The sequence below is a fragment of the Pholcus phalangioides genome, unplaced genomic scaffold, assembly GCF_987345545.1.
Source record: "Pholcus phalangioides strain wild (caught in Gottingen) unplaced genomic scaffold, Ppha-v1.0 ptg000017l_1, whole genome shotgun sequence".
In the NCBI taxonomy this organism is placed as follows: domain Eukaryota; kingdom Metazoa; phylum Arthropoda; class Arachnida; order Araneae; family Pholcidae; genus Pholcus; species Pholcus phalangioides.
In genome coordinates this window covers 58,669,201-58,685,252 of record NW_028301610.1, presented here as the reverse complement: position 1 = coordinate 58,685,252, position 16,052 = coordinate 58,669,201, and the positions used below count along the sequence as shown (strand labels likewise).

Here is a 16,052-nt window from a genome sequence, read left to right as displayed (position 1 = left end):
TCCAGGGATGGGATTGCTGTTGACTCTTTCGGAGTAGTTTTGGAGCAGTAAATTTAGTGTTTTGGAGCAGTAAATTTAGTGTTTTGGAGCAGCAATCTGCGAATTTGGAGCAGTGCACAGAATCATTATTACTAAAGCCCGGATTATACAAATACAAATACAACGCCACAACAGGCAAAATGCCCAACGAGGTGGCTGAGAACCTCGAGGTGGCTGAATATGCAAATGCATATGTGCATATGCATATAATGGCTTTTTTTTAGCATTAATGCATATAAATGCATAAAATCAAAGAATTTTCAGCATATGTGCATATTTTTGAAGGTTTCTTTGAGCAAACTCAATTTTTTTTATAATTTTTCAAATAAATATTATTCATAATATTTTCCTAACATCGGTTTTTCCTCCGCAGGTGAAATTTAGTGAATTAATACATATTTATAAAGTATTTTACGAATATTAACCGTTTTATTGTAAGGCTATCTCTAGAGATATGTCAAAATATTAACGTTTTTTTAGAAATAATGTCAAAATTCATTTGTTACTGCTATTTTCGTTATTGAGCAGCTATAACAAAGTGAAAATTAAAAAATGCCTGAATAAAAAATATGTAGAAGTTATTTGCCTATGTGGTATATGTATATATATATTTATGAGGGGATATTTTTTTGTAAATGAAAAATACATATTCACTAAGAAATAGAAATTATGCATTTTATAAACACATTTGTTTTTTATTGCGTGGTGATTTTTTTAATTCATATTTTCTCACTTTTTATACATATTTTGGAATTTTTAACTTTTCATGATTTCAGGGATGGGATTGCTGTTGATTCTTTTCGGAGCAGTAAATTTAGTGTTTCGGAGCAGCAATCTGTGAATTTGGAGCAGTGCACAGAATCATTATTACCTTTGTGAAAAATGAAAACTTTTTGAACCGAGATAATCAGATTATTAAATTTTGAACATTTTAACCAGTTACAGAGTTCTGGCATCTAATATTAGTTTTATATGTTTGATAAAACTTGCATCCACTTGTAGGGATGTAAAAATTAGTCATAATTCAAGTTGGGCGTAAGAAAAAGTAAAAGTTTATAAATCAAACAAATAAGCATACATTAAAAAAAAACCTCATGACATTTTGTTGACTCTGTTTCTGTTGACTCATGACTGTCTTCCTCCAATTTCTCAAGACCACTACACATTTTTTCTTTCAGTGTTTTCAGACGAACTTGCCCACTTTCAATGTCTAAAAAGTTTTTCCTCTTTATCCCCACTTCTATCATTTTCTCTGCAGTGTTCATAGTTTTTATAACTGAATTTCCACAACTCCCTTTCTTTTGCTTTTAATCTTTGATTCTCATCTGGTCGTGGAACTTTCTTATGAAACGTTTTTTGGTGCTGAAGTCTGTCTTGGTACATCTGATGCAAGCTGCAAACAGCTTTCAGAAGATTGGCATCGACATCAATATTTTTAGCATTTTGAGAATGCTGTATAAAAGATTTTATTCACCTAATGCCATTGATACTTTCAATCGAAAGATTTGATTTATGTTGCAGGAAATGTTTGTTTACACTAAAGCCTCTCTCGCAGTCTGCTTTTTCATGTGGGCAAGACATAATAAGGCTTTGATGAACACAGGCAAAATTTTGAACTTTGCACTTCCATCCAAGTTTTTCAGATCAAATATAGATCCCAAATACTTATCTAACCTTTGATAACTCACCTGTATATCTTCCCACTGCAGAGAAATCCATTCATCCAAGAGAACAGGGGTATCTGAAGGACAAACTTACGGTAGCTTTGAAACAATGCACTTAATACATAATAATGAAGAGTTTTCCAGTCGGAAAAGGGGATGCGAACACTTCATTTTTTCCAGCATGGTGTTCTCAAAAGGTAAAACTTTGAGCAAGTGCTTGATAATCTAGCACCAGTGCAAGTGATCCAGCACCTCACAGAAATGTTTTCTTGTGAACATCCCCCAGCTCAGCAAGACTGGATTCTGTTTCAGCACCAACAACCAAATTTCTCCTTTAGCTCTCACTACTTTCTATAGCTACATTCTGGAGCTCAGCAATTCTAACATTCTGATATGCTCAGATTTCAGGAAACGCGCCATAATTTTTCTAACAAGAGCTCCTAGCTCATCATACAAAATGTGTATGAAGGGCTCCTCTTTTTGAAATAATGTCTCAGAAAGCCATTGAAATGTTCCGATGCTTCTTTCAGAAACAAAGCTTTCACCGAAACACTTTTATCTGAAAGGACTTCCTGGATTTGATTATGTCGAGATGAGTCTCACCTGGACTCCAGTCCTTACTTATGAATCAATGCTGAATTATCTTTCATAAATTGTGGAATTTTCCTTCATTAATTCTGGAATTATTTCCTTTATTAATTATTTCTTTCATTAATGCTGGAATTATCTTTCATTAATGCTGGAATTATCTTTCATTAATGCTGGAATTATCTTTCATTAACGTTGTAATTATCACTTTCATTTACTTTGGAACTGAAATTATCTATTTCATTAATTCTAGACTTTTTCTTTCATTAATTCTGGAATTGTGTTTTGTTAATGTCAAAATTAGCGCTTTCATTAATTTTTGGAATTTTATTAATGCTGTAGAATTATCTTCCATTAATATTGAAATCATCTCTTTCATTAATACTGAAATTATCTTTCATTAATACTGAAATTCTCTCTCATTAATACTGAAATTCTCTCTCATTAATACTGAAATTATTTCATTAATACTGAAATTATTTCATTAATACTGAAATTATTTCATTAATACTTAAATTATCTCTCATTAATACTTAAATTATCTCTCATTAATACTGAAAATATCTCTTTCATTAACTTTGGGATTATCTCATCTATGCTGAAATTATTTCTTTCATTTATTGTTTTAAACTCTGATTTATGCCATAAGAAAATAACGGGATTGTGCGTGTTTTCTCAGAGTCACGTGATCTTCAGACGAATGATGTTGCGGACGGCGTTCTCAGCATTGCCAAAGCGAAGACCGCTGACGTCATGCTCTCTCCAGCTCGATGGTGCAAACATAGTGCATCCGTTTATTTCAGATTCCGAAAACCCGCGTCGTCTCCGATTGGTTAAAAACCCGAACTTTTTTTAGCTTGAAATTTGGTTTTTTAATCAATCGGAGACGACGCAGGTTTTCGGAATCTGAAATACCGACGCACTACGTTCACAGCCAAATGCAGGAAACCTTGGCAGAACCGGTATCTTGATGAGAATTCTACAAAAAAAAACCGGATAGATAAAAAATAGCACAATTTCTATAAGTTACAGTAGCAACGTCGAGGTTGACGTCACAGCATGATTCAAATGATGTCATCGAAAGCAAAAGTTTGAAGAGGGAAATTTCAGAGAACCCCAATTGGGGCAGAAGTGCCGAATTTTCTCGGAAAATCAACGTTATGGTGCAGTGTGTAGCAGGAAATTGCTAATGGCGCAACTTGGCGCAGCAATCCCATCCCTGCCTAATCACTCATGCCACAGTTGAATGTCAGAATTTTTTACAGCAAGACAAGCTTTAGAAATTATGACACACATCAAAAGCATGTACACACAATTGAGTTGACGAATTCCAACAGCATTCTTTCGTTATGCGGAACTGACTTCCAAGTGTTTTGGAACTCCAGATACCCACTTGTAAGGGTATTGAGTATCCTATTCAGCAACATTGAAACAGGAAGACTTACATTTTCTTCTTTGAACTCCTCTTGCAAATCTTTCCAAATTCGTCACAGTTTTGACACATGGGAGGCTGTAGCATCTCCTATAGCAGTGTTTTCCCAACTAGGGTACCGTGAGTTATTATGGAGATAAATCAAAAAATATTACAGTCCACTTGAGGTCTTAAAATAAAGCAAGTCAAATAAATTACTCTCATGCATGACAGACTTATCGGATAAATCGCCATCTATGGTTGCAGTGTCAGCAATGTGAGCTTTTGCCTACGTCTGGCTGTCTCTGTACGGCTCTGTTCAGAGCACACAAGCTCTAAGGAAAGATGATTCTTTGGCTTTGCAGTCTAGTGCGCTCACCCGGCAAGTGAGAGGACGTAGGTTCAATTTCTTTCAAAGAGGCAGCTGAATTTCTTTCTTGGATTTATCTTAGTATCAGTCAGCTGTTGAAATCTTCGTAATAATAGCAGAGCATGACATCATCTTCAGATAAGCTGAAAGACACTGAGAATCTCGACTGGGTGGTCTCACCATTTGATTTCGCAGACAGTGCGGAGAAAATTGATTTCACTGCTTGCCGGACCAGATGAATTTATTGATCTTTACGCTGATTCCACACTCAAAGGTAAGTTCACCAGGAAAGAGGCGTCTATGGTGGTTTTTTGGCTTGGATTGAGAGAGGAGTATCTTAATCGAATGAAGAAAGCAATTAATACACTTTCACCCTTTTCAACATCATATCATTATATGCGAGCAAGCCTTTTCTGATTATGGAGACAATCGTTTTTACATTTCTCGTCATACAAAGCAATAAATACACTGCAAGCCCTTGAGGACGATATGGGTGTTTTGTTGCCAACTGTAAGGCCTGATATCAAGTGTCCGTGCTCTAAGCATCAATGAAAAGTTTCACATTAATGATTAATCAAACAAAACTCTATTGATACATTTTCACTCAGTGATTTTGTTGTAGTATTCATTCTTCTGTATTCAAGGAAAGGTGCCTCAAATTTTGACGTTATTCCGAAGGGTGCTGCGAACTCCAAAAGGTTGGGAAACACTGTCCTATAAGCTACGTCCCATCATTCGTACATCCATAATGAAAGTCATTGGCAAACTCAAAGAAAATATAGGCAATTTCCAAATTAAATTGTTTATTATTTCACATCTCTACATATTATGTTAAGTTCGTTAAATAAATCAATTAAAACATAGCTGAACACAATTGCCAAATTCTCGATATATAACATGTAAGACCTCACCCAATTATGTCAGCAACAATCTGCTCAGGCTAAGAGAATCCTGACGACCTCTCTGAGGAATCAGACGATAATGTCAGCAAGGTCGCGATTCACCAATCGACACATTGATGACACGGTACACAAGATTAGACGTTAGTTGACAGGAAGACGACACACCACTAGTGGTCTATCAACCACCTTATGACCTTGTGAACTTACTGTAGATATTTATTAACTATACCTGAGAATTCATCACCAACTACCCGGACCAGCCGGAGTAGCATGAAACACAACACTCGAAAATATTAGTCGAACATGGTTAGAGAACACTCATGTTATCAGATAATGTTAGTAGGTAAGGGTGAGAGCTTCCAGCTCTACACTCAGATCTGCTTGTTGATGAAGCTAGATGAATGGAAGAATGAATGCAACGCTGAAATTTCAGCCAGTATATATAGTGGTAGAGAACAGGTTTTTTGATGGTCCAGTCGGCATACTGTTGACCTTTGGTGCACTGAGAAATCTATGATGTCACTCGATGGATTTGCATATTGAGATGTGGCTTGTAATTATCAGAACAGTATTATTTTTCTATCAGTGGCAACAGGCTCAATAAGATGGAGGAAGTTGATCAGGCTTCTCTCATTGTTTACAAGGCTATGGCAGTTTGAGATTGTGGAATTGTGATGACGGAAGCCCGTGGGTAACTCCGCCCCGTGAGACAAGGTATAGAGAAATATTAAATACATTCCTTACAATATATATATCATTACAGTGAAAATATCACCAAATAAACATAAATAAACATTATATAAACAAAAATCCTGTGACTTGAACGGGTCTTCTCTTGGGGACCACTCTGTGTTAAGGTTAATGGAACATAAAGCCCTAGGGGATGATATGTTACATACCCCCTCGCAACAAAAAAATTCTCAGGAATTTTTTGGTACCATCCGGACTCATGTCCAAGTTGACAGCACTCCGTCCTGACTAGTTCCTTATAATATCACCTAATATATTGAAGTTTCCATTGAACGAAAATTTTTCTTTAGACAAACCTGTGTCTTTTCCTTCCAAAAATTATCCAATTTTTACATTACTCCTAAATTTATTGCCGTCAAGAGAATAATAATAAACGTCCACTCTGGGTTCTTTTTTCCTTTTTACCAGAACATAAATAAACATTATATAAACAAAAATCCAGTGACTTGAACGGGTCTTTTCCCGAGGGCCAATCTGTGTTAAGGTTAATAGAAAATAAAGTCTTAGGGGCGATATGTTACAAGGCGATCTGTTAGCTGGATCCTTCGTGTAGTTAAATAACTGCAAATACAATAAGTCCAAACGTCTTTCATTTTTCTGTTCGTATACAGTGTGCAATGCATTCCACACATCTCTGTCAGATTTGCAGGTAAGAATATGCTGCTTTGACTCACCACGAACACTTGACTCGATTATATATCGTGAATAGCATCAGCCTCCTCAAAAGCGTTGACATCAGTGGCAAACTTTGTCTGTTCAGGCTCTGTTGTGTTTTAATCCAACGAAGCAGGATACATGACTTCTCCTGAAACGACCGGCATCACTTTTTGGGTTCCACATCAAATTTGAAGCTTGTCCAGTTCTGTATATTTTCCAACTTATTGGTGGAATGAAGCTTCTCCATTTTCCCACTTGAATTGGAAACTTAAGCTCGAAAAGTAAACAGATACTAAACTTCGTTTCAGAAGTCAAAATTCCGCAACAGATGTGTGTGTACGACCATTCAACAATCAAACTCACTGCAAAGTGGAGGGTCACTGGGCACCATAACCTATTCAAATTATTAAAGTACGAGTGAGGAGAGAAACGAATTTAAGTTTAATGGACACACAAAACAAGCCGTCTGAACTGAACAAACCACAAAACAACAAATGTAAAGAAAATGTGTTGCCACAAATAAAAAACTAAAGTATATCATGGTTAACGGTTAGCAGGTAATTTTCTAATATTCAATAACTTCTAATTTATTTTTGTCTTTTCTTATACATGGGTTGATTTCATGTCTAAAACTCACAATCTTGATGCGAATTCGATGGTATGTTGATTTCTATCTGAAAGCTACATATGGCAGAGATGAAAAGTCTGTCACTTCTATGTACAACACTGATTTTTCTATCTTTCACGCATTTATGATTATTTGCATTTAAATGGAGCCAGGACAAGAAAGGCTTTCTGATAAAAATTAATACAGAGTGTTGAAGATTTTGGAATGAGAAATTTTTTTGAAGTTCTCAATGCTAAAAGTATCCAAGTTCTACAGAAAATGGTTGCTGAAATTCAAGAACAAACTTAAAATAAATTTAAAAAAGGCATTTATGGCAGGAAAAATTAAAGAAAAGCCATTTTTACAAAAAAAAACCCTCCTATTTATAACTATAAGTGAAAAACTTTGCAATTTGATGAAGAGGTAACTTCTGTAATCAAATAATAAACTTTATATTATATAAATTATATATTATTAAAATTAGATTAAATATAATAAAATTTTGAAATTCAAAAAAGTATGTGAAAAGGGTTTTACCAAAAAATTGAAAACTGAACTGTCTTGAGGTTAGTTAAATATTAGATTTATGGAAATATGAAAGATACAAGAATGGGATAGAAATTTGTCACATGAAAATGAGAAAAAAGCAATAGATATGACTACAGAATGAAATTAAACTTACGTAATAATCTAACACTAATAATCAAGCGCAGCTGCGCCTTTTAACATTTGATAACACAACTAATTCAGCTGTCTTATCTGTGCCAAGAGGATTTCTAAGATAACAAAATTTGAAAAAAATTCTTTCAATTGATGCATAATTTGGGGGACATGAAAATGCAATGTGTTCAAGACAGTCTTTTGATAAGCTTTCTTCCAGTGTTTTTCTTATTGCTGTTGCCCCCCATGTGATAGAATTGTAAATATAGCTTGAATTTATTCTGTGAAATATTAGCTTCTAGCCTCATAAGAGCAATAATTTAAATTTAACAAAAATTTTGGGTCTCAAAGTCTTTTATCATTATGTAGGTGTAATCAGTGTTTGTGAAATTGTGTTCTGTTAGTCATGTGTAAGTGCTACATAGTGGCCTCATTTTCTTCGGATATTTTCCTTTATTTATAATTAGTTTTTGAAAATTGAGAATGTAAAATAGAAAGTTCACTTGAAAATTTAAAGAAAAAAGTTTGAAAAGTCAAATTTGCATTAAATAAAGACTACACCATTGATATTTATTCTCATCATTATATTGGTATCTAATAAAAAATATTTATGTTTAGTTTCACAATAATGCAATGATTATTTAACTGTGACTATGCGTATTTGGTACCTTCAATATAATGTATTTTTTAAAGATAAATGTTTGGACAGATTCGGCAGGGTATTGGACAAGCACTGTCCTAAATACAGTACCTGCTTCATAATCATACATGAAAAATAAGATGTGAAGTAGAGATAACATTTACAACAAACTAAAAAATTGAAAACTGTTTACTTAAACAGTGATATTATATGAGTGATATTAATTTACTCTATCAGATTTCCAGCCTAAAACCATAAATTTGGTGAAACAATTAACTTAGAAAAACCAAATGACACCTTTTTGAAATATTTTTGATTTAGTTAGTTTTATTTTCTGCTAGTATTTTTTTTTTAATATGTTAGTATCATGGAAAAAAACAAAACAAAGGTTTCCACATAACATTTTGAAACTTGGAGGTTTTGGAGAGTTTCAGACAGTTTTTCACACATGCCCTGTCCAAAACCCCAACCCTGATTCATTCTATTGCTATTCAGGAGAACATTAAAAATTGAAGTTCAACTATTAGCACATTACATATGAAATTTCAAATTTATATTAATTTGAAGCAGCAAATATGAAAAAATTCAAAATAATAATATGCATGTCTCTGTTTAATACTTGTTGGTTTACAGGAGCTAGGGTGATGTTCTCAAAATTTAAGTTTTGTGTAACAATAGAAATAAATCACTGCATGTATTTTTATAAGTATCTTTATAAAATGAAAACCTGTCTAGAATAGAAAATAATTTCAGTCTCTTGAGGTTCCGTTTTATACAGGTTTCTCACTGTACATAATAACATGAATAAATATAAATAATACTATGTGTATATGTCATATGACTAGGCTGACCATATTTCTTCGAGAGAAATATGGGATTCCAAATACGGGAAAATACGAGACATCGCCAATTATCGCCAAAAATGATGCCAAAACTAAACAAAGTTGCCAAATATTGGTGAAATTACGGAAAGATCACAATGGTGGGAAATGAAGCATTACTGCAAATTACAATGGATAAAAATGAATTTCATGAAAAAAAACGTTCAAAAGACAAATGTGGAAGATTATATTCTTATTTATAGTTGTAATTATCATAATATAATTTGAGTTAAAAAATAATTTCAATCTTTGACTTCAATAAAGAATAAAAAGTAGGCTTCTTGTAAAAAACGGGAAAAACTGGGACACTTTTGTCGAAAAGTCGGGACGGCCAGAAAAACAAAGAATACAGAGACTGTCCCGGGAAATACGGGATGTATGGTCACCCTACACATGACCTATAATGTTCCTCATCGGCTTAATAGCTGATGAAGAACATTATGGGTCATGTGAAAATATGATAGGTCATGAAGAAAATGTCTGAACTGATGTACACTTTCCTGAAATTCAAACTATGTGTTAATATTGATTTTCATATTATCAAGTATTTTCTCAATAATTTTCATTTGCATCACTTATGGCTTTAGAATTATGTTGTGATGTGACACAATTCAATTAAAGAATATTTGTATATGATTTACTGAGGCATATATTGATTAAAAATTTTGAATTGATATGATTATCAATGAATTCATTGTCTTTTTCATTAATGCTCTCATTTGCAACCAAATTCCCTTATAACTTTCTATTATGGATGTATTTTTAACTGAATAAATAGATCAATACGATCTTGAAAAATATAAATAAAAATACAATTTGATGCCTGTAAGTTGTAAAATATATGTTTGAAAAATTCTGAGTTATTTCTATACCTTACTTTAGATAGCTTCATGAATTAATAAATGTTGAGCAACTTAAATTGAACATATTTTAGTCACTTCGAAAAGAGGGAAACATATGAAAAAAATCCATATCATATTTCTTTCTCAAAGGCAGTAATGTACAATATGAAATATGTACAGGGATTTATGTTCACGTAATCAGAGAAAATAACTATTCTAATTTTATCTAATTGAATTTCAGTAACTTACGTGAGATAACTGCATCTGGAGGGTAATGAAATGCAAAGATCCAATCTTCTTCAACCTTAAGAATTCTTCCAGTAACTCGAGCATAATATTCATAATTTTCACGACCAAAAAGATTGCTAACTCCAAAATCATCAATCAAGAACTTCATTATGCGAGTTGCGACCTGCAATCACAAAAGTTATAAATATATGAGGGGTAAAGACAAATCTTTAATATCTCCAGATATAAAATAAAATTTTGTTAAATCACATTGCAATAAGGCTGTGTTTTGCAAGTTCAGTAGTTTATAATTAGGCCTATTTTAAATTGAAGAGACTATGGCACCAGAAAAGAACAAAAATTGTTTTCTTATGTTATTACATTCTTCTCTGCTAGGCTGAAATACATATATATTAGGTTGTCACACAATCCCACATTCTATGTATATTAGCTGCTCAAGACAAGTGGTCTTTTTCTCCAGATAATTTTTTCCCCTTTTAACATTGTTATTTTTATTTTGAATAGAGTGCAGAAGTGAGTATGCTTTAATTTTGTGTGTGATTGGTTATTTATATTATTGTTCACAGCACCAAGTAGGTGAACCACTGTACTCAATCAATTGAAGTTATATTTGTTAAGTTTTGACGTTTATGAAGTCATGTTGTCTTTGTAAATAAAACTGGTTTTAATGCCAATAGTATTTTCAAGAGTTAGCTTGACTGGTAATTTATTGATTTTTAATGGCTAAATAACAAGAGACTTCATGTCAGATAAGTTTGAGGCAAATAACATTTTTTACCTGATGCAAATGTGTTTGAATACAGCTCGTCATGTTCTGAAATGTTCTAAATGTGTCTGCTAGTACAAAATGCATAGGTGTCTAAAATTTACTGACAAGGAAAGGATTCCAAGAAGTTTTGAAAAAATAACCAATTCTACTCATTTAAACATGCACAAAAATAAAATAAAATTATCCGGCAGAATTATTATGGGTCACTCAAAAAAAAACGTGTAAATATTTTGAATACCAATAGAGTCCAAGAAGGAATTTAAAAAATTCTGCAACCCTAAAATGTTAGTGACATCATTCAAACAACACATGATCAAGTACAGCACAAAGAAAGAAAGAGAAATAACTAGTTTCTACAACAGAGAAGCTGGAGGAAAGAAAGGAAAAGAAGTTTTTTATAGATATTGCCAAGAAAAGTGAGGGGTGATGAGTAGCTGGCTGTTATGGTTTCTAATAATTTTTTGCAGATTTCATAATTGCATTCTTGTGCTAATTTTTTGTGCTTTTTTTAATGATGCCAATATTATCACCATGGAAAAATTGAAACCACCAAAAGACATTAAGGAACTTCAAAGGTTTCTGTGCAGCATTAATGTCTATCATAGATTTATTCCTGACTATGCAAAGATAAGAGCTCCCCTTAATAAACTGTTAAGCAAGGATCGAATATGGAACTGGTGACCTGAGTGTCAGAACAGTTTCACAACATTAAAGGCAGCACTGATTTCCAAGCCTATACTGACCTTATACAGTCCGAAACTTCCATGCCACTTATTTGTTGATGTTTCTAAGGAAGCTGTAGGTGCCATGCTAAAACAGGAACTTCCTGGTGGTAATGTGTCCATCCCATTGCATTTCATTCTACATCCCTTAAAGATTATGAGCAAAACTATGCCATTACAGAACTAGGGTGTTTAGCTATCGTTGATGCATTGGATAAGTACCACCATTATTTACATGATCAGAACTTCACAATCCACACTGATCATGCTGCCTTAGCTTGGCTTAAAAAGGTTAAACACCTAACAGGAAGACTATTTCGATGGTCATTAAAGCTAAGCATGCATGACTACAATTAAATATAAACCAGGCACCACCAACATTGAGGCCAACATGTTGTCTTGTAATCCTATTTGTCACTTCGTAAATGAAGCAACACACCACCTGGATTTGGAAGTCACCAAGACCCATCAGAGGCTGGATAATGTTGATGTCATGAAGTACAATAACCTTAATGATGTCTTGATTTGTAAGAGAAAGGGTTTTAATAAAATTGTGGTCTCCCCTTTTCTTTAAGAAAAACCCTTCTTGAAACTGCACATGAACATTTTAGTCACCCAGGCATGCAGAAAATGCTCAATTTGATAAGCCGAATTTATTATTGGCCCAACATCACTAGTGACGTACACATGTTTGTGAAACATTGTAAAACCTCTCAACTTAATAAGTGCCACCAGAAAATATTTGGGTTGCTTGCATCTGTGCCTCCAACTGAGAACCCCTTCGATATAATATCTATTGACACAGTAGGTGGTTTTGGTCACTATAACCCCACAAAGAAATTTTTGCACATTGCTATAGATCATGCACAAGATACATTTGGACTTTAGCTTCCAAAAACGAAAATACAGAAACCTACATCAATTTTTTGAATCAAATATTTCAAGTACAAGCTCCAAAAAAGATCCTTAGTGATCGAAATGGTGCTTTTACATCACATCAAGATTCAAAAAAATTTCTACATCACAATATTAAACAATTATTAACATCTGCTTATCATTTCCAGATTAATAGTAAAACAGAACGACTTAACCAGTCCATAGTTACTCAATTGAAATGCAAGATAAATACTTCCTCTGACAATCAGTCTTGGACCAGGTATCTTGATCAAGTAATCACTAAGTACAACAATACACCACATTCAGTCACTCAATTTTCCCCAACTTATCTGTTACTTGGTGGAGCTCCCTACAACCCACCAATAGGCAATAGTGAGCTATATCAACATCTTCTGTAGCAAAAAACGTCTGCGCGAAACTTGTGATGTCACTGAAGTCATCTATTTTACCTAGTCATTGGATGTACTGCAAAAAAAGGTAAAGATTTTGTACGTATATGTCAGACTGCTATATCGAATGGCTACAGGTAAAATGGAGGACTTCGGTGACGTCAAAGCTTCATGCGGAGGCTTTCTGCTATAGAAAGTGTTGGCTATATCCACCTTTAGAGGAAGCGAGAAAATTGGTGAAAGCTAGGACCATAGCTTTTGCCATGACGCTCGGGTTCAACCTGCCCCAAACCAGGTGATTTCATTATATATGTGGAGTTTCAATATCCAAACACTAGGAAACTTTTGCCACTGTTTTCAAGTCCTTATACCATACTGAGAAAGATTTCTGAAAAGTCAACTTTGAGATAAACTGGCCCAATGCCCTTACCAAAAAAACTTCAGAAATAGTACACACAAGCAAGTTGAGATACTTCCACCCTTCAAATAGCCTTAAAGCTCTCGCAAATATATAATCTCTTGACTCATCAAATCCATTATGTACATAAAAAATCCATACAATATGTACTAAATAATCCACATTGTTGAGATTGTTTATGTGAAAAAAAAGATATAGGTAATCATATCATTAAATGTTTCATCCTAACTTTACACATATAAATTCTTATACCCACTAACACAATTTTAATCAAGATGCTACAGGCTGCATCAGTAGCATTGTAGTAGTTTCAGTAATGGCGCTAATGATATCTGTTTGATTTTTAAATGTGAATGCGTAACTTGTGTTGTATTGTTCCATATTTGCATACACCACATTTGAACCCACATGATGTCTGAATATGCTGTTTTGGTCTCTGATTGGAATCTTAAGTAAACTATCCACTTCACTTTCTTGGGCTAATTGTGGGGCCCATCCCCCAGCACTGATCTTGAGAGGAGAATGTGTAATAAGACAAGGAAATCTACCTCTTCTTTGTGTGGGCACTCCCCCCTCTCTCTCTCTTTTCCTTCCCAAGAGCTATCTCTCCCTTCGTCCAATCAGAGACTAACAACACTTGTTTGTACCTACCCCTCACCCCTACTACCTGTGCCCAATCTCCCAAGACACACTCCATCATGTCACTGTGATAAGAGCACACTGGAACATTTCCGTGTATAATATGTAAAAATCTACTGCAACTTAATCTAATTATGTAAAAATAACCTTCCCCCACAGTTCCTACCAGCTATCAATAATCGTGGTATTACATATATATATATTATGTTTTATATGTATAAGTTTTAGTTTTATTAGCTAGATTTTTATTTTTACTGTAATCTTGTACCTTTTTAATTAAATTAATTTTGTATCTGTATCCTCCACATAAAGCAATGTGTCATCAGCAAAGGTTATCAATTTCCCATTTAATTGCAATTTAGGCTGGGATTACACTATAAAAGTTTAATAAAAGATCTTTTACAAACTTGAAGAAAACAACCAATAAGCCTATAGGTTACACTCGCTCAAATGTAACCAATATGCTTATTAGTTGCATTTTTCAAGTTTTATAAAAGAACTTTTACTAAACTTTTACAGTGTAATCTCAGTCTTACACATAAATCATTTATATATATTAAAAATAATATTGGGCCCAGTACAGATATTTGAGCAACACCTTTCCTCACCTCATGAAAAGTAATAATTTCTTTTTGAATCACAACTGCTTTTTGCCTTTCATAACAGTATTACTCTAACCATTTAAACATGTTTCCTCTGACTCCTATTGAGAACAGTTCACTTGTTAAAATTTCCAAGTAAACATCATTTGAAGTTATTCAATATTTTCATGTACAATGAATACTCACCTTAAAGCGTGCAACATCTTCCATTTTAGCAAGTTTACCATCACTCACACATGACTGAAAAAAACTTGGTGCAACACTGACACCTAAAGCTTCAGAAGACATTCCAGTATGAGCTCTTTGACAGGAACTGGATATGGTGCGAAAAGTTCCAAACAAAAGCACCAACAGATGTTGAGCAACAACAGGGAGGGACAGAAGCAATCTGTTTTGTGACGAAATAAAAATTATCAATTTATCTAATTTTTCTAAAATCCGAACATTGGAAATGTGATTTTTGATGCACACAAATGCACATAGCTGAAAATAAGATAATCCACTGATCTTTCGAAATGTGGCATCAGTTGTTATAATCATTTATATACCATAGCTGCCAACTTTTGAAAATGAAAATTAGGGAGATTTTTGTGCGGACCCGTATTTTATACTAAAACTACTCCCTAATAAATACAAAAGGGATTTTTCTAAATAAAATAGGGATTTTCCACACGTAAAAGTTAAAGCATAGGGAATAAAATCCCTATTCAAAAATTGAAGTCAAATAAAATAGGGATTTTACACACATGGAAGTTAAACAGTGCTGGTTAAACCTATGGGAAGAAAATACCTATGCAAAAAACAAGTGAAATTGGGGGCCAAAACTTCAATGGTGATCTAAACAAAAACAAATATTGTGTTTAATCAGAAACATTCTGCGCGAATGACCCTAAAATCATCAGAAGATGAAGAAAAAAGCGTCCATTTTTGAAGAACACTGACTTTTTGTGACACTTGGCTTGATGTTTTTTTTATTTCACATGGGTGATGAATTCCCCACTATTCCCCTATTTACGACGTATGCATAGCTGCCAACTTTTGAAAATGAAAATTCGGGAGATTTTCGCGCAAACCCGTATTTTATGCTAAAACCACTCCCTAATAAATACAATAGGGATTTTTCCAAATAAAATAGGGATTTTCCAAACATAAAAGTTAAAGCGTAGGGATTAAAATCCCTACTGAAGTAAAATTAAAATAGGGATTTTACACACATGGAAGTTAAACCTTTGGGAATAAAATTCCTACGCAAAAAACAAGTGAAATTGGAGGCCAAAACTTCAATGATGTAAAAATAAATATTGTGTTCAATCAGAAACGCTGTGAACAAACATCCTGCGCGAATGACCCCAAAAT

The 16,052-nt window shown here is 33.8% G+C and overlaps 1 protein-coding gene across 3 annotated transcripts in view; it reads right to left on the bottom strand.

Annotated features, from left to right (window-relative positions):
* Nucleotides 1-16,052, bottom strand: part of RhoGAP71E (Rho GTPase activating protein at 71E) — a 75,446-nt gene that overhangs the window by 33,733 nt on the left and 25,661 nt on the right. For all 3 annotated transcript variants that reach the window (XM_089246709.1, XM_089246710.1, XM_089246708.1), the window contains exons 6-7: nt 14,883-15,084; nt 10,261-10,423 (exon numbers count right to left, since the gene is read on the bottom strand). In XM_089246709.1, coding sequence (XP_089102835.1) covers nt 10,261-10,423; nt 14,883-15,084 — 365 coding nt within the window. The remainder of the gene's footprint in view (nt 1-10,260; nt 10,424-14,882; nt 15,085-16,052) is intronic.